Here is a 21327-nt window from a genome sequence, read left to right as displayed (position 1 = left end):
TGTGACTAACCATGACTATCTGACTTTTTTCTGGTACATTTTATGACACTCTGAATTACCATAGTTGTGCATTAATGGCTTTTCACAAACCCATCTTGAATGCCAGACTGATTTATTTCAATCAATTTTAATAATTATTATTTTCAAAGAACCTACTTCTCAGCTCACATAGGACATTCCCTTTGTATAAAATCCTTATTGTCAAAACTCCAAGGTAGAAATTCATGCTAGAAGTAAGCCTGTACTACCAGAGGTGACTATATAATTGTTTAGTGGAATTATTATTTTTTCTCTTTTAATTCCTTTGTAAAAGGATTTTCTAGTTAACTATAATTATGTATCTCCTATATAAATCATTTTTCCCCAGAAGGTAGATGCTACATATAGGCAGCTGTACCTCCTTTACAAAGAGGTTTGGGGCTGTCCTTTCCCAATCATCATTCTCATGCTACTGTCACAGGAACCTCAGCTCTGACTTCTGAGATATTTGGGGCTAGAAAAACACTGTATCCTTCATAAGGCTGGTAGCATTCAAATATAATTATGTCATTCATTACAGATTTTTCTATACAGTCTTATTTCTAGGATAGCAAAAATTATAAAGAGCACATGGTTTTGAAGAGAAATTATCCTATTTTATACTTTGTCAAGGAGAACTGAACCAAAGTAGTAATTTAAGTATTCTTTAGAGTCACATTGAACCAAATGGATGTGCCTTCTATTTGGTGAAGGTATGGGAAGGAAGGTGTGAATAGGACACTTTAAAATAACCAACATTTCATGAAACTCTTTTTATTTAAATTAGGAGATACTAATTGTTGACTTCATGAGGATAATAGTGGTAAGTCTTCAACCAAAAGTCTCAGAAATCAGAGCACATGTATGCATTCCTTTCATAGTAAGATGTTCAGACACAGAGTCTCAGAACATAAAAAAGGAATAAATTAGGAATAAAAACAATACATTTAATTGGTAGTACACTAGATACTCTGAAATCAGGAAGATAACAAACAAATAATTGATACATATTTGAGTAGCCATATGTACCTGCCTTATATCCCAAATAACATCACAGTTCTTAATAATAACAGAAAGGTGACTTCCTCCTTACCAAAGAAAGAAGTGATACAGTTAATAACAAAATCTTACCTGCACCAAGTTAAGCATATGCAAGGAATCCCAATAAATGTTTATTGAATCCTAGCCTCAGTTTCTAGAGGTAAAATCCAGCTCATACCAAATTCCAATAGGTTACAAAGATTTGACAGTGACTTTTTATACTCTTTCATTTTATTCCTGAGCTTGCTCATGGGCACTGGACCGGAGTCCTAAACCCTCCAGGGTGTGCATATCCTCTGCAACACATTCAGCAGACGCTGTGCACTCTCTATCCCTCACATTCAAACCTCCTTGGGCCCTTCCTGTTTCAGACCCTTCCCTCCTCCATTCCTGTCTTCTGCCTCTTGAGGTCCTGCTTCCTATATGGGTAGTCAGTCATTCTCTGCCCCATCCAGTGTCACTGCTAAATAAGAGAATAGGAGATTTGGGTCCTAAGGACACAGATGACTTGAGGGTCCAGCCTTTGGTAGAGTAGTTTCTAGGAGGAATATATGGAAATAAATAAGTGGAAAGAACTCTATCACTGGACTGCTTTGAAGGTATGCATTCTACTAGAATAGCTCCTGTACATCATTACTCCTAAACAATCTTTGGATCATTATAGATGGTCCATTTTTATTAGTTTAGCTTTAGAAAGCATCTGACATGAGGACTAGAAGTAAAAGAAAAATTCACATTCCTACATGTGTAGTTATTTAATGAATTAACAAATTAACCAAGAATGAAATATTTTGTCATGACAGATTTTTTGCAATTAATTATGATTCCAGAACAGAAGAAAATTTATATACATATAATTAGCAATAATTTCAATCTTATGGTTTTATGTAAAATAGCTCAGTTTGTCACAGTATGGAGTTATCATATTAGTATCAATTCATGGGGCAGGTCTCATAATAAATTTGTATAGTATACTCTGTTATTGTTGTTCCGATGAGTTGCTATAAAATATATTTGAGTCATAGAATGATAATCTTATAACTAGACACCTGGCAAGAATAGACAAAGATTATTTAAAGAATATCAGTTTTAAAAAAGATTATACACAATTAATACATATTAAGGAGCATCTACTGTGTTTGAGGTAGTGTGTTAAGCCCTGTAGTAATTTAAATATGGGATATAGCCTGTGGCTCTGAGAAATAACCCAGTAAGGACACTCCTGCCTACTAAGTTAATGTAAGTTATTAAAGTACATACAGTCAGTTAGTAGCAGGGAATAATTGAGGATCATATTAACGAAGAGAATAATTATTCTATTTAGGGACAGTTCCAAGAATTTAGCAGTCTATAGGAGTCACTTTAGAAGATGTTATGTCTTTTGCATGAGAAAGAAGAACAAGGCCGAGATCTATAAAACCAGATGGAATGTGTATGATTGATCAATGGCATCAACATGGCTGGGAAAAAAGTGTATGCAATGGAGAGTGAGCCATAGAGTTTAGAAAAGGGGAACTATCTCATTTGGAAAGTATGTAGCACTGGTAGTACAGATTTACGCATTAGTGTCTCAAAGCACAATGGCTATTGTGCTATTAAAATCATGCAAGTAATTCTCTTTGGCTATTTAGATCATGTCTTCATACTGGTTCCATGCTCTGGAAGATGATACATGATCTAACATCAGCATTTCCGTATTATAGGACTATAGGGAGAAAAAAAAACACTGTATAAAAGTGACCATTTATTGATATTTGATCATTAAATCTTTATTTAAATTAATAATTTAGTATTCAACTTAGTAAATTCAGTTTTTTAAAGAGACATAGAACAATTCAAGGTTTATGGTTTTTTTAATTTATTTTTTTTTATTTTTAGAGAGAAGGAAAGGGAAGGAGAAAGAGAGGAAGAAAAACATCATGTGTGGTTGCCTCTCACATAGCCCCCACAAGGGACCTGGCCTGCAACCCAGGCATGTGCCCTGACTGGGAATTGAACCAGCGACCCTTTGGTTCACAGCCTGTGCTCAATCCACTGAGTTACACCAGCCAGGGCCTCAAGTTTTATGTTTATGTTTTATCTTATGTCAGTTGTCAAGGAATTTATCTGTTTTACTTAAGTTGTTGAATTTGTTGGCACAAAGTTTGTTATAGTCTCAATCTTTGCCCAGAGGATCTGTAGTATTAATCCTTCTTTCATTCTTGAAATTAGAAATTTGTGCTCTCTTCCTTTGTATCTTGAACAGTCTAGTGAGGGGTTATTCAATTTGTTAATATTTTCCAAGAAGCAAATTTCAGCTTTGCTCAAATTTCTGGTTTTGTTTGTTTCTATTCTATTTCATTGATTTCTGCTATTATATTTATTATTTCTTTTATTATTACTTACTTTGGGTTAGCTTTGTTCTTTTTCTAAGTTTTTAAGGTGGTGATATAAGGCATTGTTCTTAGACATTTCTTTTTAGAATTTAAGCACTTAACATGATCAATTTTCTTCAATGTACTGTTTTTACTGCATCCCACAAATTTTGATATGCTAAAATTTTATCATTTAATTTAAAATATTTAACAATTTCCCTTATAATGCTTACTGTAGTTTATGTTATTATGAGGTATAAGTAAACCATTTGCCCTACTCTTGAAGTCACATTTTGGTAATTAAATTTTCTGATAATCAGCAACTTTGGCACAGATTTCTAATTATGTCATATGGAAGAAAGGGTGTAGGAGGAGGCCAGATCATGCTCAAATTTAGAATATCCTGTATCAGTAATAATTTGAGTTTTTGTTGCTATTCCAGTCCTTAAGCAACTTTGATGTACTTACAAAAAGGCAAATTTAAATATCTATAAAACAATACAAGAAGATTTAGTGTATATCAATTTTAAATCAAAGGAATTATTTGTAGGAAGATAAAACATTTCTGTGGATTCAGAATAAGAGCTACTCTAGGTTCATAGACAGGAGGATTAGGAATGGTGGGATTAATAAATAATGCTTTTAAAAAATATTCTTATTAGCCTTGATTATCTTCAACTACCCCCAAATTATTACTTTTTTTCTTCTCCTTGCATTTCTTTACTGTTCATTTAGAGAGAAAGAAAGTATGAGAAAGTGCTGTAGTCTGACATGAAAACTCTTCCACAATCTGGTCAGAATATACCTCTTCATTTTTAATACACTTCTGTACATTCTCTGCTCCCGCTCCCTTAATTTACTTCTTTACCCATTGATTCAAATATTACCTCATGCTCTCCTGTTTTTCTTTTCTCACTATGGAAATCATAGTAACTATTCTTTTTAAAAATTATTTTATTTATTCACTGTTTTTATACTAAGCTATTATAATCATTATTAACTTTAAATTACATATATGTTATGGAATTTACATATATAACATAGACACTTAAATTATATTAAATAACTATTATGTAGTGTATGTTTCTTTCACATTTTGCCCAAGATTCCTTTGCATTCTCAGTATCTAGCACACCTAAGTGTTCAATAAATATTTCATAAGCTTACAGATGATGATGAAAGTGATGAATTGCAAATCATCTTTGAGAGATTGTGATTCATATGTTACCTGTTTACTTTCATTTATTTTATAGGTACATTTAGAGAAGAACAGAAATGCACATACAGATCCCTGATGCAAGGCTACATCTGCAAACAGACTGACCAAGTGATCTTAATTCTTGACAATGCTGATGCCCTTTGGACAACGAGGAAGTTATATCCTGTTGTATCTGTGACTAGTGGTTTTGTTGACATCTTTAGCAGTGTGAATACCAACACTCCCTGCTCTGCTTCAGGGTCTGCATCTACTTTCTATTCCATTTTACCCACCTGGGAAACCACTAAGGTCTGCTTTGTGGATCAGACACCTCAAGTTTTGCGTTTTTTTCTATTGGGGAACAAAAGTGCCTCCAAGCTTCTGTTGGCTATATTCTACCATGAACTTCAGAGCCCCCATGTTTTCTTAAGGGGAAGTTTCATTCCACCGACTCAGGTTCAATCAACTTCCTCACTGCTAGATAAGCCTATTGGTTCCAACTATTTCAGCATCGTGGATAACCTCTTGTATGTTGTTCTACAAGGAGAGGAGCCCATTGAAATACGCTCAGGTGTTTCCATCCATTTGGCCTTCACTGTGATGTTTTCAATCCTAGAAAAAGGCTGGGAAATCATGATGCTTGAAAGACTAACTGATTTCTTGCAGGTTAGCCAAGACCAAATAAGATTTATTCACGACATGCCTGGCAATGAAGTAACCTTAAAGGCCATTGCTGACCGTAGAGCAAAAAGAAAGCGTAATTGCCCAACTGTGACTTGTGCCAGTCATTATAGAGTTGGTCAACGTAGACCTCTCATGATGGAAATGAACTCAGATAGGCTCCCACCACCAACCACCATGGAAACTATCTCAAAAGTGATGGTCATTGAAATTGGTGATCTGCCAACAGCAAGCAGCACTGGACTGATTCCATCCTTATCAAGTGACACATTACAGAATTTGGCTCACCAGATTATCACTGCTCAACAGACTGGAGTACTAGAGAATGTTCTGAATATGACCATCGGGGCCTTACTGGTGACTCACTCAGAGGGAGTCATTGGTTATGGGTAAGTATTAACTATAATAACATTCAAATTAGGGCTGATTTCTTGAGTGCCTATTGCAAATGTCAATCTATTTATACTGAATCACATAACCTTTCTGCTTCTTAAAATAAGAATAAAAACTGAAAGAGCTATTTATAGACTTAAATTCTCAATTTTAAAATTCATTATTATATCTATATATTTTTTTATGATTGTCTTATTCCCTTGGTGGTTGAAGGAATTATATTTTGGTACCTTAAGGTGAAAAGCATGTAGGAAGAGATTTTTCTAAAGCAACTTATTTTCAATTCACTTGATTATTCATTTATTCAAGTAAGGAATCTAAGCAGTGGGCTCGATTCTGGGGTTGCTAAGGTGAAATAGATATGAACAAAAACATGACCTATCACAACTCCATAGGGCTATGAGCTAAAACTTCAGCACTGAGGAGGATGATAATTCTGCCTGTAAGGACTGGGGAAGGACTTACACTTTGGAACATGTTGGAGGGATGATTGGCAGTTTATTGGGCTAAAGCAGTGACTCTGATTGGGTTCTATCTAACCTAGGATTCTAAACCTCTGAAAGGATGCCTTCGTCAAATTATGTGAGGCAGGAGCTCACTGAGGCCAAAACTGTTTCTGGCACAGACCCATGTAGGATCTGTAAAGTCCTTTATGCTGTGTCTTCTGATTTGACCAGCTTGTATTTTGAAGTTCTCCACTACATTTCTGTTCAACACACATTTCAGAAGTAAATTTACCTGAATGTTCCTCTGAGCTTAGTAAATGAAGTATGCGAAGCACATGTTAAGGAAAGGCAAGGGTAAATAATTCACAATTTTATAGATTAATTAGCCAAGGAATGAAGCCCAAGTCCATCTAAGCCATCTGCCATGGGGACAAGGCTGCTGAAAGTCCCAAGCTCCAATTTTTAGCAGGTACAAAAGAACCAAAAATGATATCCCAGACTGAGAAACAATATGAACTTGTCCTAATGCTTGGAAAACATATCTAAAACTAACCACTTTATAAATGCATGCTGCTTGGTTGTAGAGGACTCAAATTGGACAACATGAATATTCCCTATAAATTTGTCATTGCTACTGGGAAAATAAACTCAAACCCATGCACATTTTGAGGTGATATTGGGTCTCTTGAAACAGGTAAACTTATTCAGATTCTGAGCTATATTACTCAATGATATTTCAGAGCATGCATATTCTTTTAGATTATGCTATTGTTAACTGCTTTTTCATCTTATAAGTAGTAGTGCCAATAAATTAGCAGTAATACCCATTACTATTTAATGGGTATTCGTTACTTCTGCACAATCATCTCCAATGAATGTGCAATTTACTGTAGACAGCAAAAGCAAAAAGTAATATCTTTACATTTTGAGGCATATTCAACTAACATATTGATTGCCATTTCATAAACAGGGCAACATATTTGTGTGGAAGCTTAGTGTATTATATTTTATGTCTTTACAAAGGACATAAGTGTTCTTCTTTTCTATAGTACATTAATATGTATAGAAGGTATAAAAAGTAAATTCAAGCAATTTTTTTCTGGATTCTGGTTGATTTGAAGAATTGGTAATTTATCAGCTTAGAATTAAAACATATTCCTGGTTGCATGATTGTGCAAAATCTATTCAATCTTGGATATTTTTTTACCAACCATTAAACCCTCACCATATCATTGATGTTGTTATGATATTATGCATGATAATATAAGAATCAGGAATCTGAAAAAAAGTATGCTAGTGCATCTTAGCTTATGTTTAAATATGGTTTCCTTCCTTTAGCCCATTTGCATTTAGATCTTACTCAGTTCTTATATGTGTGGGTGAGTTAGGAGAAAAAGAGCTAGTCCATTGCTAAATTTTATTTAGATTTTACAGTACTGAGCTTTCCTAATATGTTGCACTTAAAATGACCAATGTTTATAATATATATATCTATATATATGTATTATATTATAATATATATTCCATACATAGATATATTCCATACATATCTATATCTATATCTATATCTATATCTATATGTATGGAATATATATTATATTGTTGAACATGGAATATTCAATATTGAACCCATTATTGAACTTTATATGTATAATATAAAGTCTCAGTGAATATTTAGTTTTTAACAAGAAGGAGGGAAAAGTCAAAGTGTAGTAGCAATGGAGCTGTAACAGAGGAGCCCAGTAAAGAGAGTAGACTGAGCACACATTTAGGTACATGCAGATAGGTGTGGGGATATCATTCTGTCATAAGGATGTGCGGTAGCTTCAGAAAAAAAGATTGCCTTTGTTGCCTCCCATCTGTCATAGCCATAATGCTTTCAACTTTGACTCAGATATTTCTGATTTAATAGGAAACCATGTATATTATTGTATCAACTTTCTGTTGGGGTATATTATATCCCTCATTTCTCTGTATTCTTTTAGTATTTTAGGAAAAAAATCTAGACATAAGGCAAAAAAAGCAAATAATCTGAAGATAAGGAACGGCTGCTTCTTAAGTATTTCTGAATAAATTTCTGCAGAATGAAAAATACCATGTCCTAAGGAATTGAATGAGAATTAGCAAGGCTTCCCATGGTCCTAAGAACTGCACAGTGTGTTAAACAACCCTGAAGCCCTGTGCAAGCCCCAAGGCCAGACCTGTCCTTTCAACTTTGATCAGACATTAACAACCTAATGAATTGACCTTGAGACAGTACAAGGCTTTCAGTGAAAAGTACCTCTCAAGGATGTTCTTGAGAGGTTTACCCTTATTAATTTAATGGGATTGTATGCATTCAACAAATCGAGACCATTTTAAATATTTACTTTTCAAGGGGAGTATTTCCTGCTTTGGAAAAGCTGCAACTTCTGCTGTGCAGGGAGAAATGGAATGCTATCTCTGTTTTAATTAAATAATGAACAGTGAATTGGGCTCCATCCTCCTCTAGAGGCATCTGGATTTCAGCAAACTTGCTTGGCTAAGTCAGTTCCATGAACCAGTTTGCCATCTTTCAAAGCATTGTTGACCTCTATTGTCAGTTGTTCAGTTTTCACCTGGCTTTTTTATCCTTTCATATTTACACACTTTTTTTCTATCAAGCATTCAAAAATATTAACTATATTAACTATATACATTTTCTTTTACTATTTTAACTAGAAAACTGAGTTTTCACTTGATGTCACGATTTAAATAGTTTTAATAATTTGCCAAGCTAAATAATTTTACTAAAATTATTTATTTATTTAAAATGGTTTTAGTGTTGTTCAATTGCAGTTGTCTGCATTTCCCCCCACCACCACTCCATGCCCCACCCCAGCCATCCCCACCTCCCTCCCCTGCTTCCACCCCACCTTGGTTTTGTCCATGTGTCCTTTATAGTTGTTCCTGAAAACCCTTCCCCCATCCCCCCATTATCCCCCCTACCTCCCCTCTGGTTACTGTCAGATTGTTCTTGATTTCAATGACTCCGGTTATATTTTGCTTGCTTGTTTGTTTTGTTGATTAGGTCCCACTTAAAGGTGAGACCACATGGCATTTCTCTTTTACCGCCTGGTTTATTTCACTTAGTATAATACTCTCCAAATCCATCCATGTTGTTGTGAAAGGTAGGAGCTCCTTCTTTCTTTCTGCTGTGTAGTATTCCATCGTGTAAATATACCACAGTTTTTTGATGCATTCAATTACTGATGGGTACTTATGTAGCTTCTAACACTTTGCTAGTAGAAAGAAGAAGTTCCTACTATTTATACGCTTTTTATTCAATTTTAGTTTTTTAAGTAATTTCAGTGGAGTAGAGGGAGCAGAGATAAACCTATGTTCAATGTGTTCTTTTTATACCGGGGTTTCCCCATGGGACTCTTTGTTCTATATTCTTTCTTTTATCTGGAATCCTAGAAAGACACATTTTATACTGGTTGTTTTTCTTTCAGTAGACAGTTGATTTTTGCTCTCATCTTCTTTCTTTCTTTCTTCTTCTTCTTGCTTTCTCCTGCTTAATAAAAATACCATTAATATCTTTGTCATATAATAAAATTAAATATATCTCTTTTTTGTAATTTTCACCTGAGGATATATTTGTTGATTTTAGAAAGAGAGTAAAGGAGAGCAAGAAATATCAGTGTAAAAGAGAAACATTGGTCAGTTGCCTCTGTATACACCCTAACTGATGATCAAACCCAAAACCTAGGCACGTGCCCCAATCAGGAATCAAAGTGTACAGTATGACACTCCAATGAACTGAGCCATGCAGTCCAGGCTAAATACATATATTTTTAATGGAAGTTTAGCTATTGAAATTCCAAAGCAATTGGGGTTGTTAGAATTTCTAAAATGGCCTCCCAGTGATGTGCTGCCCTACCCCAGAAACATATGAATATGATCAGATAACAGTTTTATGAATACACTATGTTATATGGCACAGTTTACTTTAAGATAAAGAGAAAATCCAGGATTATGTAGGTGGACCCAGTTAAACACATGAGCCCATAAAAGTGGAGAGCTTTCTCCTGCTGTGGCAAAATAAGAAGGCAGAAGAAGAATGCAGAGAGATTCAAAGCGTGAGAGGACTTGAAGGGTCACTTCTTTTAAGATGGAAGGAACCACGTGAGAAGAAGTGGGTGGACTCAAAGAACACAGAATGAACATTGGCTCACAGCCAGCAAGGAAATGACCTCAATCTACCACCACAAGGAAATAAACTCTATGACAATCTGAGTGCATTTGGAGGTGCATTCTTTCCAAAAACCTCCACCTGGGCATTAAACTTAGCCAAGCCTGTCTGAACTCTTAACCCACAACCCGGAGATAATAAATTTGTTTTATTTTAGGCAACTAAGATTGGGGTAATTTGTTATGTAGCAATGGCAAACTAATATGCTATCTCACTTAAAGTTCCTTCTCTATGATATTGCCATGAACTTTGGGCCCCAAAAACAGATATACTGAGGGTGACCATGACTCTTTGGGAGTGTGTATTTGTATGTTTTTGTACCCATCTTGTAAATAGCCTTTAAGTTCCCTTCTTCTCTGTAAGTAGCACCCTCTCAAGCTGGCTCAGAACAGAAAAGACGACTAGGAGAGACAAGTGGTGAGACGAATCTATTGGTACTCATTCTCACTTAGCATCTTCCCTTGTATAGTCCCTCTGTGCCCTCTGGGCACCTGCTCTCTAGGAAACAGCTGTGTGCAGTGCACAACAGCAAAAACTTTCAACAAAGGAGGGTATTCTTCCCAAGACTGGAAGAATGCTAATCCGGGAAGAGATTCCTATATGGCCAGCTTATCTCTTGTCTCCTTCATGGCAAAACCCTGGCTTCACTGTCAAAGAATGTTTCTGTACCATTTCTTCTTTTACTACAATGCAAGTTCACCACTTTGTTGAGTTAGGTGGATGGCAAGATTGTCATAATGGTATTTCATATATGTGGCTTTGTGGGAGAATGAGATGCTCTGCATAAGCAAACTTTTCATTTAATTAAAAATTGCTCCTTTATCACTGTATTTTTAAACCTTTCATTTCTTAAACTTGAAAAAAAACTTATTACCCAGCCTTATTATATGGGAAATAAAGTATATCATTCACATTTTTATTGATGATTCATGGCCATTTTCAAAGGTATCATTTATTTTACAGCCCTGTTTCTGCAGTGATGCCCTTAGGGATCATTGTTCTTATACTAAATGGCCCCAAACCACTAAATCTTTAATTCTACCCTGTAGTTTATATTTTTCTGCTATTTTCCTTTTAAATGGGACATTAATTTTAACCCATTGCTGCTGTTGACATATCTTACCCAGCAGTTTCCTACCCACATACACATGTAATTCTAAGTCCAAAATTGAAACATACTACCTTAAAATCAAGTAATTTATATTTATGTGTACAGACAATGAAGTCATAGGTAAATATAATAAAGACTTATAAGAGCTTACATTTCAATGTTTTAAATTTACCAAGTATTAATTGAACAGCTATTATGTCCAAAAATTATATGACTTGTATGAAAGTCTAGACATTTTGAAATTAATGAATAGGCAAACAAATTTATGTACCTACTTAATAAGAATATTGTATTAAATGTCATTATGTCTATTACAAAGATATCATCAATTCAATATTAACCTGCTTAACCATTAATTTAATTTCTGGTACAGTTGAAGAATATACAGGGGCCCAGCACAAATAATGCCCCCTTTTATTACAAAATCATAGGCATATAATTCTGTAACATAACAATATCACACTGGAGCACACCATATGACATTTTTGGTGAAATGTTCAAATTAAAACTATAAAATATTACACCCATGTTATTACCCTACTGACCACACTCAAGCTGGACCCTGGTTACTTTCTGTTGGACCCTGGATTTGTATGTATATAATATGTATTAGGTGGTCAAGGCTTCAACTTAATATTATATTCCCAAGAGTACCAATGTGCATTAAGTACCAGTTGCAAATATTGAAAAGTAGCCCACTTGGATTTTCTGCCACTCTAATCCTCCTGTGTAACCAATATCTTATGTTAAATTAAATCTCTTTAATTGGAAAAATCTTGAGTGATTTCTGTTTTCCTGGTCACACTTTGACTGCTACAACACACTAATGCAAACAGGAAATTTTGAATATTTTGTGCATGACCTTAAAAATGTGTTCAGAGTTTCCATTACTCCAGATAAGATATGAATGTTACATTTATTATAAAACATTATTTTAAATGATGTACCAACGAAAATGCATAGATTTTGACCTCTGAATTGACCTTGTGGGACAATGTGTAGTGTTTACTCTGGGTCTGCATATACTCCTGGCACACTGCAGCCTACACCTCAGGCCACTCAAATCTCAGTTCAAAATGAATAATTCCAAAGAACCTCAAGAGTTTCATGATAAGTGTTGGAGCATAGCAGTAAGCACACCAATTGAGGAGTGTACCAAAACTTGAAGTTAGCCAGGCCAAAACAGGTGGTGGCTTTCCAAAGGTGTTTAATGGCCTCAGAGCTAAAGTGGTGCATGGCGGGTACTGATGTGCTTTAGTGCTACTATAGTAATATGAATTGCATGCTTATAGTGTGCCCAGTCCGGAACTACTGTGCTATAGTGCAGGAAGGAAACAGTTGGATCATAAGGCATTTCTTGTCTCTTAGGAGCTAAGAGCGTCTGGCTAGGCTTGACAGGGAGCAAACGGACTATGAAATACAGTACTCCCCTCTTACTCAGTTTTGCTTTCTGGGGTTTCAGTTACCTGCTGTCAATCATGGTTCAAAACTATTTAATAGAAGATTCTGTAAGTAAATAATTTATAAGTTTTAAATTTTGTGCCATTTGAGTAATGTGATAGACTGTCCCACTCCATCCCTCCCGGGATGTGAATTACCCTTTTGTCTGGTGTATCCATGCTGTATACATTACTCACCCATTAGTTACTTAGTAGCCTTCTAAGTTACCAGATCAACTGTCACAGTATTCCAGGGCTTGTGTGCAAGTAACACCCCAAATTGCAGGAGAGTGATGGTGTCAAATTGGATACGCCAAAGAGAAGCCTTAAAGTGCTTCCTGTAAGTGAAAGGGTATATGTGTATAAAAAAGAGAAAGAAATAGGAGATGTAGAGTTTGGTACTATCCCTCGTTTCAGACATCCACTGGGGGCTCTTGGAACATATCCCGTGTAGAAAAGGGGGGACTACTGTATAAGTAAAGTGGTATGTGTCAATTTTTAAAGTTAGCCAGTGAAGTCATTCATACCTTACAAATTCTGAAAGTTAGCTGGTAAAACGAATCATACAAAAGACCAATCTTGAGGGGCAGCGCTCATGGTGTTTATTTATCTTTGCATATGTCCCAGTGCCTAGAACAAATGTGTACACAGTAGAAGGGCTAACACATGTGTGTTGAACTAAATTGACTAGAGAACTTACTTCCCTCTTCCAGACTACAGAATCTTGCAAACTCCGTGGGAATTCAAGTTCCCTCCTGGCACATACAGATTCTGCCCTATCTAGCCTATTTAAATTAACGATGGTTGGAAGTGCTCAGGACATCCTGAAACATTTAATTAAAACATGGGGCTCTTTTCTAGGAACCTGACTTAGTAACTTTGAAGAAGCAAATGTTAAAAACAAGGCACAAAAGTACTTCTAACTCCCATCACTCACCGGTCCCCATAGGTCTTGCCCAGAATGAGCTTTCACCAATAGGATTTATTTGTTTATTTGTTTACTGGGTTTACCATATAAATAGAAATAATGCCCCCCACCCCCCACCCAGCTTCCACCCACCCCTTTACAGGGTAAGCAGTTTGGATCTAGCAAATTGAAAAACAAAGGTTGAAGTGCATTGTGGTGATTTTGGAACTGGGAAATTTCTATATTCTCTTTATCTTTCTTTTAGTTTGCACTTAAGCCTTGAAGGGGAAAAAAATTCTTTCACATACCTGGCTGGGGATGGGAAACTGTTAAATAGTGGTTAGAACTGGGAGGGTTGGAGGGAACTTTCCTCCCCCATTTTTTAAAGTTTGGCTGAAGGTCTTTCTGCCCGCAGGCTACAGTCACATTAGCGGTGGGAAATTGGATAAGGACAGCACAATGACAAATCCAGGTTGCTTGCAATAAGTTGCTAATCCCTTTGCTTTAATATCGGAGCAGCGTATAATGATGTTTGGACATCACTCCAGTTTACTGACGACCCCACTGGGGCCAGCAATAGAACCTTACAACTGTCTAACAAGGCATCAGGTGACTCCCGTCGTCACAGCAACGGACACTGGAATCTAATCTTCCCTCCATCCCTTCTAGCACCCAATAACGCCTAGATTATATAAGTGGCCCATCATTGCTTGGTAACTTGAATCAATTAACGTTAATTCGCACAATGCTATGATGTATTGTGATCACTTTCATTTCAGGGAAGGGGGAGAAATTGCTATAAGTCACCTAAAATGAGGTTGTCGGTGGTGCTGAGGTATTAATTGGGTGTCCATATTAAATGCAAAAGGAGCCCCATCGTGAAAGGAAAGTGGATGAGTGACTCTCTTGGCTGCTATTGACCTATCAGAAGAAGACAGTGCCCTTTTCCTTTGCTTTTATCTATTACAGTTTTCCCTATTGCGTGTCAAGTTGATGTATTATAAAAAATTCATTTGGTGACCTTTCACCCCCTTAGCAGATTAAACAATTTCACTTCGATGGCATCATTAACAGGACCCTGCATTTAATGATGATTTCTCTAAAAGGCCACGGAGATTCGATTTTAAGCTAACAGATTTATTGCACTATTATAACATATCGTAAAAAACTGTACCACCTACGGTCAGGTTTTAGGATAGAAACTGCTTAAGAGTTTATGTGGAGCTTAAAGTGGTATTACCTTGGGATATGCTGTAGCAGCAAGTCTCTGACCTCCAGTGAGATGCTGTTTACATTTAATAAGAGATGTTTGCTCACAATAAACTTTAAAGTGTGTCAGGGAGAGGCCTTTCTGCGGGTGTTCAGGCAGTTGGTTCCTGTCCCTTCGTCTCTAGACGCCCATGTGCTTATGTCAGGGTCTCTGATGGACCCTTTCAGTTTCTGAAACTCCCACACTGCCAGCCTGACTCCTGTCCTGCATCGGAAAGCATTTGAGAACCAAGTTAGGGGAGAAATAGATCTGGTGACAGCGTTAGAATTGTCCAATAACCTGGGACCCATAGAAGAATAGAATTGAAAGCATAGATTTTAAAAACCTATTTTAAGTTATTCCCTTAAAAAAAATTAAAAGACAGCTTTACCCACTCAGGTTAAGCAAACTAATGAGTGATGACTGCGCTAGCATGTGCTGGATTCCCAGGGAACAACTGCAGCAGAGCCTCAGCTAGCAGATGACCGAAGGGGGGGCTCTTAGGACGACTCTGCCCACTCCCCAGGATTCTCTGGGGAGAGAGAGGTTGCTTCCTACAGAAATGTCATATTTCCTCATCCACCACATTTGCTCTTCCACAGTTTCCTCTTTTTAGGACTAGTTGTCACCTTTACCTGACATACACTTCCTATGTTAAATACTTTGTCCTTTTCTTCTCACAAAAGAAAGAAAAAAATGAAAGGTTAGGGAATAAAGTGTTTGACTCACAAGCATTTAATTGAGGGCAGGAAAGACTACTTTTCTTTTTTTTGCAATCAAATCCTTTTTTGTTAGACCTGACCTAGGATGTACTGAGGATGAGTCACCATGGGATACTCCTATTAGCAGGATATATGTGATGTATAAAGTCTGTTTACATATTTTGTTTAACTGCTAAAAATCTATTACATGCCTATGATGTATAATACATAATAAGATCAAGGGGGCAAAAGATATATAATCCATAAACTGTATGTTCTTTTTAAAATAATGTTCTTTTAAACTGTATTTATTGATTTGAGAGAGAGAGAAAGAGAAACATTGATTTTTTTTGTTCCATTACTTATGCATTCATTGCTTGATTCTTGTATGTGCCCTGACCTGGAATCGAACCCACAACCTTGGTGTATTGGGGCGACTCTCTAACCAACTAAGCTACCTGGCCAGAGCTTGTAATTCTTTTAATAAAGCTATCTTAGTCATTAAAAATGCCAAGGCTCTAGGAAAAAAAGATATTTTAAGGTATCATGAATTATATATAACCATTTCATTTTATTTTGTTTATGCCATGTTTTTGTTAAGTCACACCAGCAATTAATGTACTTAAAAGGGATGAAAAAAATATAGCTCATTAGATGACTGCTCTATACCTTGGTCATAACCTTGCTCTTTGTAAAACCTTTGGCAGGTTACTTTACCCTTTTTAGACCTCAGTTTCTTCACATATAAGTGACAGTACCTACTTTGTAATATCATTTTAAAGATGCAATGAGTTTGTACATGGAAAGCTTAGAAGAGTACCTGGTACACAGTTAGTACTCAGCACGTATTCACTATAAATATTATTCTCCCTAAGGGCTTCTTTCATGTAAAACCAATCCATCAATGAATTGCAGTTATTGAACCTGTTAGTGCAAGCACACTGTGAAGAGCATAAATGGGGGTGGTGGTTTGCTGTGAGGACTGAATGAGCTGTAACACTTCAAACAGTGCTGCACTGGGCTTGCTCTCAGGCGTTTCCTCGTGGTGCTCAGTGATGGCATCTTGGTACCAGGATCAGCCGTGGAGAAACTACTCATGCCATGCGGACTGGATGACCCTGACAATCAGGGTCTTTGGGGAGAGAGCTGGTTGACTACTAGACTCCTGAACACATCCCACCACCTAAGTATTGTCCTCTGTGTTCCCTCACTGGGGCTTTTTGGGGCCGATATTAATACACTGTGATAAACATCAAAGTTCATAATTTATGGTTCTCCCCCCATCCCCTCACACCCAGTCCATTGTTTACTAGAGCTAAGCAAACATATTATATAAAGATGTAATTATTCTCCAACTATAAGGTAATGTTCACTGTGAAGTGCATTGTTAAGTTTCTAGATGCCAAGGCTAATATTTCATGGGTAATAATGTATTATGGAAATAGCCACGGCAGTGATATGTGTAATCTTATGAATGTATTCTATTTTGTTTTACATGTGCCAGAAATACAAGCAGTTTTAATGCTGGGAACTCGATATATATTCGGCCCTATGCCCTTTCAGTCCTTGTCCAGCCTTCAGATGGGGAAGTGGGAAAAGAACTTCCAGTACAACCACAGCTTGTTTTCCTGGACAAGCAGGTAACTTGTTCAGGTGTGACAACCTCTCAAGCTGGGGAGAGGTACTGAGCACACAGGTAGGTTCCGTTATCATGATACCAATTTTCAGAGTGCCCACTGTGTGACACTTGGTGCACTGACACCTTCTCACTACGGCTGTCACCGTCCTTCCATTTCACAGCCTGCTTTCCTGCCACTTTGTATGGTGGCTGGCATTTGATTATGGGTAGAAATATAATTCTGAAACTTTTCCTCCCCCACCAAATTCTTGAAGTAGGTTTCTCATACCTTTTCAGAAATCTAGCCTTCTCAAAGAAGTATATCTGCATCTGAGGAAGTAATTGTATATGCTAATGAAGGAATTTGTGCCATCACATCTGCATAATAGTTTTATATTATTTAAATGATTTCTCTTATATGTAGTTTAAGTAAATCATTAACAAGAGGGTTCAGTGCTTAATTCTAATTTCAGTGGCTGTGTCCTCTAACTCCATCTTATCTTTCTATATTTACTAAAGAAAGTCGTGGAAGAAAACTAAGTGCAATAGGATAATTAAACCTACTTTCCACTCTTTATTTTTAAAATGCATCTTCTGACATTTGCAGAGGGACAAGGCCACCAGACTGAAGTTCACACTTGGAAACTGTCACTTTTGATCTAGTCTGGGACTCACTCAACTCTCTCCTGCTTTCTTCTCTTGACCTTGCCTTCCCTGTTAACCATAAGCACGTGATACCACTCCTCCTCTATAAACTCAGCTTTCCTTTCTCCTCTTAACCACCTTGCCCAACGTTTTCTGCAGTAATGTCCTTTTCTTCTCTCAATACACTAATTGTAATATGCTCTTAACATAAGAAAGAAAATGCTTATTTATTATTTTCCTTCCTTGTTTGTACTGAATTTGTGCTTTATGAAAGATGCTATTCTGAATTCTCTTCTTCTTTTTAGATAAATTTAGATCTTCTTCTGAATCCAACTTTTCCTTTTTATTTTTTCTGGTTTCAGAATCAGAGAGTCGAGTCCTTGGGGCTGCCGCATGAGCCTTGGGCCGTTTCTGTTTCTCTGGAAGGAACATCGGGTTCAGTGCTAAAAGGTAGGTACCTGTGACATTCGGTACCTGTGACATTCATCACTGCATCTGCACAGAAAATGTTTGCAACCATTAGGGACGCATAGCAAGGTCAGCAATACCCAGTATCTGAAGTCATTTCAAAGAAACATCCTCTATACCCAGCCTGCAATGCCAGTGTCTATGAAAAGAAAGTTTTGGTTAGCAGTAAATTCTTTGGGGACTACCTCCACCTCTCCTCCCATCCTCTGAGTGATGAAGGTGCATTTTTGTCAAACCATATCCCCAAAATGGTGTAAAGAAAAGAGCATGTCCCCTAAGACAAATTATTTTTTGGTACAGTATCATGGACTGACCCCGGGAGCAAGGTCACCCGTACAAGGTAGTTTCTATGGAGAAACACTGGCTTTCAACAATGAGCCAGTTGAAAAATGTGATGGCAAATGCAAAGCACCTGGCCCAAAGGAAATCCTGAAGTTCATTTTCCCCTCTCCCCCTTTGTTTTCTCCCCCTTACCTTTCTGTGCAGTTCCAGTACCATTGCTTAGCTTTATTTACTTTCCCTGGACCATGTGCATGTGAAAATTAAAAAATAAAAACAAGCATCATTTTATTCTTTACTTCTGTGAATTTAAATATTTTAGATATCTCATATAGATGAAATCCTGCAGTATTTGTCCCTCTGTGGCTGGCTTATTTATTTGGCATAATTGTCCTCAGTGTTCATCCAAGTTGTCACATATTTCAGAATTTCCTTTTTTTAAAGGCTGAATAATATTCTGTTGTTCATGTATACCACGTTTTCTTTATCAGTTGACCTGCTGATTGACACTTAGATTGTTTCCATATCTTGGCAAGTGTGAATAGTACTGCAAGTGACATGGGGTGCAGCTATCTCTTTGAGATCCCGATTTTAATTCTTTAGCAAAAGTGCCCAGAGTGAGCTTGCTTGTTCATATCTCTATCTTTAATTTTGTGGGTAACATCCATAGTGTTTTCCATAGCAACTGGACCATTTTGCATTCCTACCAGCAGTTTATAAGAGTTCCTACAAGAGTTCAACTTTCTCTGCATCCTCACTAACACTTGTCTTTTGGTATTTTGATAATAATCATCCTAATAGGTATAAGATAATACCTCGTTATGATTTTGATTTTCATTTCCCTGATGATTAGTCATACTGAGCACCTTTTCATATGCTTGTTGGCTATTTGTAAGGTTTCTTTGGAGAAATGTCTAATCAAGTCATTACTTTTTAATCAGGTTTTTGTTTGTTTTTGCTATTAAGTTATAGAAATACCTTATATATTTTGGAAATTAACCCTTATCAGAAACATGGCTTGCAAATATTTTCTCTTATTCTATAGTTTACCTTTTCACTCTATTCATTGTTTGCTTTGCTATGGAGAAGATGTTCAGTTTGATGTTATACCATTTAATTTTGTCTAATTTTGTTTAAGATGTCCATACTACCCAAAAATGATCTACATATTCAATGTGACCTCTATTAAAATTCCAATAACATGTCTTATAGAATTATAAAAAAATTAGAAAATTCATATGGAACCACAAAGAAATCCCAAATAACCAAAAAAAGTCTTGAAAAATAAAAACAAAACTAGAGGCATCAAGGCCACAATTGTCCAAATTTCAAAATATATTACAAAACTCTAGTAAACAAAACAGCATGGTACTTGCATAAATACAGACCTATAGACCAATGAAACACAACAGAGATCTCAGAAATAAGTCCAGGTACGTATGTTCAACTGATACTAACAAGGGAGCCAAGACACACAACGAAGAGAGGAGAGTCTCTTCAACAAATGGTGCTGGGGAAACTGCATGTTCACATACAAAAAAATAAAAAAAGAATAAAGTTGGGCCTTTGCTTTATACCACACAGGAAAAAATAATCAACTCAAAGTGGATCAAAGTCTTAAATATAAGATCTGATACTATAAAACTCCTAGAGAAAAACATAGAAGAAAATCTTGTCACCAATGGTCTTGAGAAAGGTTTTATAGATATGATGTCAAAAGCACAGATAACAAAAGCAAAATTAGATGATGTATTGATAACTCTTTAAAAAAATTAGCTTATCAGATTTCTTATACCTTCATAAGCCAGCTAAAACATTTCTATTGGTTTCAGGTTGTCTGTAATGTTTTTTTCCAAATTTGTAAAAGACTTACCTACCAGTTCAAACATCAGCCTATCTGCAAAGTTTCTGGTTTCCAAGGGAAGGCCATGGCTTTACAGTTATTTCTTACTCTACCCAGGCTATGTGTCAATGCTCATGCACATGGCTCTTGTAACATATATGAAAATGCTAAAATGTATTGGAATAAGTCCATCATAGAAGTGCTAAATCTTGCCTTCCTACTAATTGCATTTCTTTGGGTCTAAATTATTTCTATTGTTGGCATACAATATACCTGCCCCTCCTGAGAATATTGTTTTTCATTCTTTCATTGTTACTGTCTCTAAAAACTGAAGGAGATAAAATTGTTATGATCAAGTTTCCAAGAAAATGAATTCTCATTCAACATAGTTTTTAATAAGTTAATCCCCAAATTTTTTTTAATTGCTATATTATTTAGATTACAATTTTTGTTTTTGTGCTAAGCTACACCTCATGATTTCTAGAAAACAGAATGAGCCACAGAAGTAGCCCCTTCTGAAAATTTTCTTGATGCAGCAACTGACATTTCATGATTAAATATTTCATAGCTTCAAAACTTTTATTGTTTAAAGCTTGTTTCACTCTGTTGTTTTCTTGTTGGAGCTGTAAATTTGACTGTTATCTCTTTTCAAGTTGCTTTTCAACTATTTTTGCCTATAAATTTGCTACTCTCTCTACTTATTAAGAAACCAAAACTTTTCAG

General features: G+C 36.2%; 1 protein-coding gene across 2 annotated transcripts in view; it reads left to right on the top strand.

Moving 5' to 3' along the window:
• Positions 1-21327, top strand: part of PKHD1 (PKHD1 ciliary IPT domain containing fibrocystin/polyductin) — a 450921-nt gene that overhangs the window by 396402 nt on the left and 33192 nt on the right. For both annotated transcript variants that reach the window (XM_036024228.1, XM_028510816.2), the window contains 3 exons: positions 4667-5681; positions 17256-17391; positions 18377-18464. In XM_036024228.1, coding sequence (XP_035880121.1) covers positions 4667-5681; positions 17256-17391; positions 18377-18464 — 1239 coding nt within the window. The remainder of the gene's footprint in view (positions 1-4666; positions 5682-17255; positions 17392-18376; positions 18465-21327) is intronic.

Source organism: Phyllostomus discolor, chromosome 4 (assembly GCF_004126475.2).
Source record: "Phyllostomus discolor isolate MPI-MPIP mPhyDis1 chromosome 4, mPhyDis1.pri.v3, whole genome shotgun sequence".
NCBI classification, from domain to species: domain Eukaryota; kingdom Metazoa; phylum Chordata; class Mammalia; order Chiroptera; family Phyllostomidae; genus Phyllostomus; species Phyllostomus discolor.
Note: the sequence above shows the minus strand (reverse complement) of the source record. Positions and strands in the feature narration are given on the sequence as shown.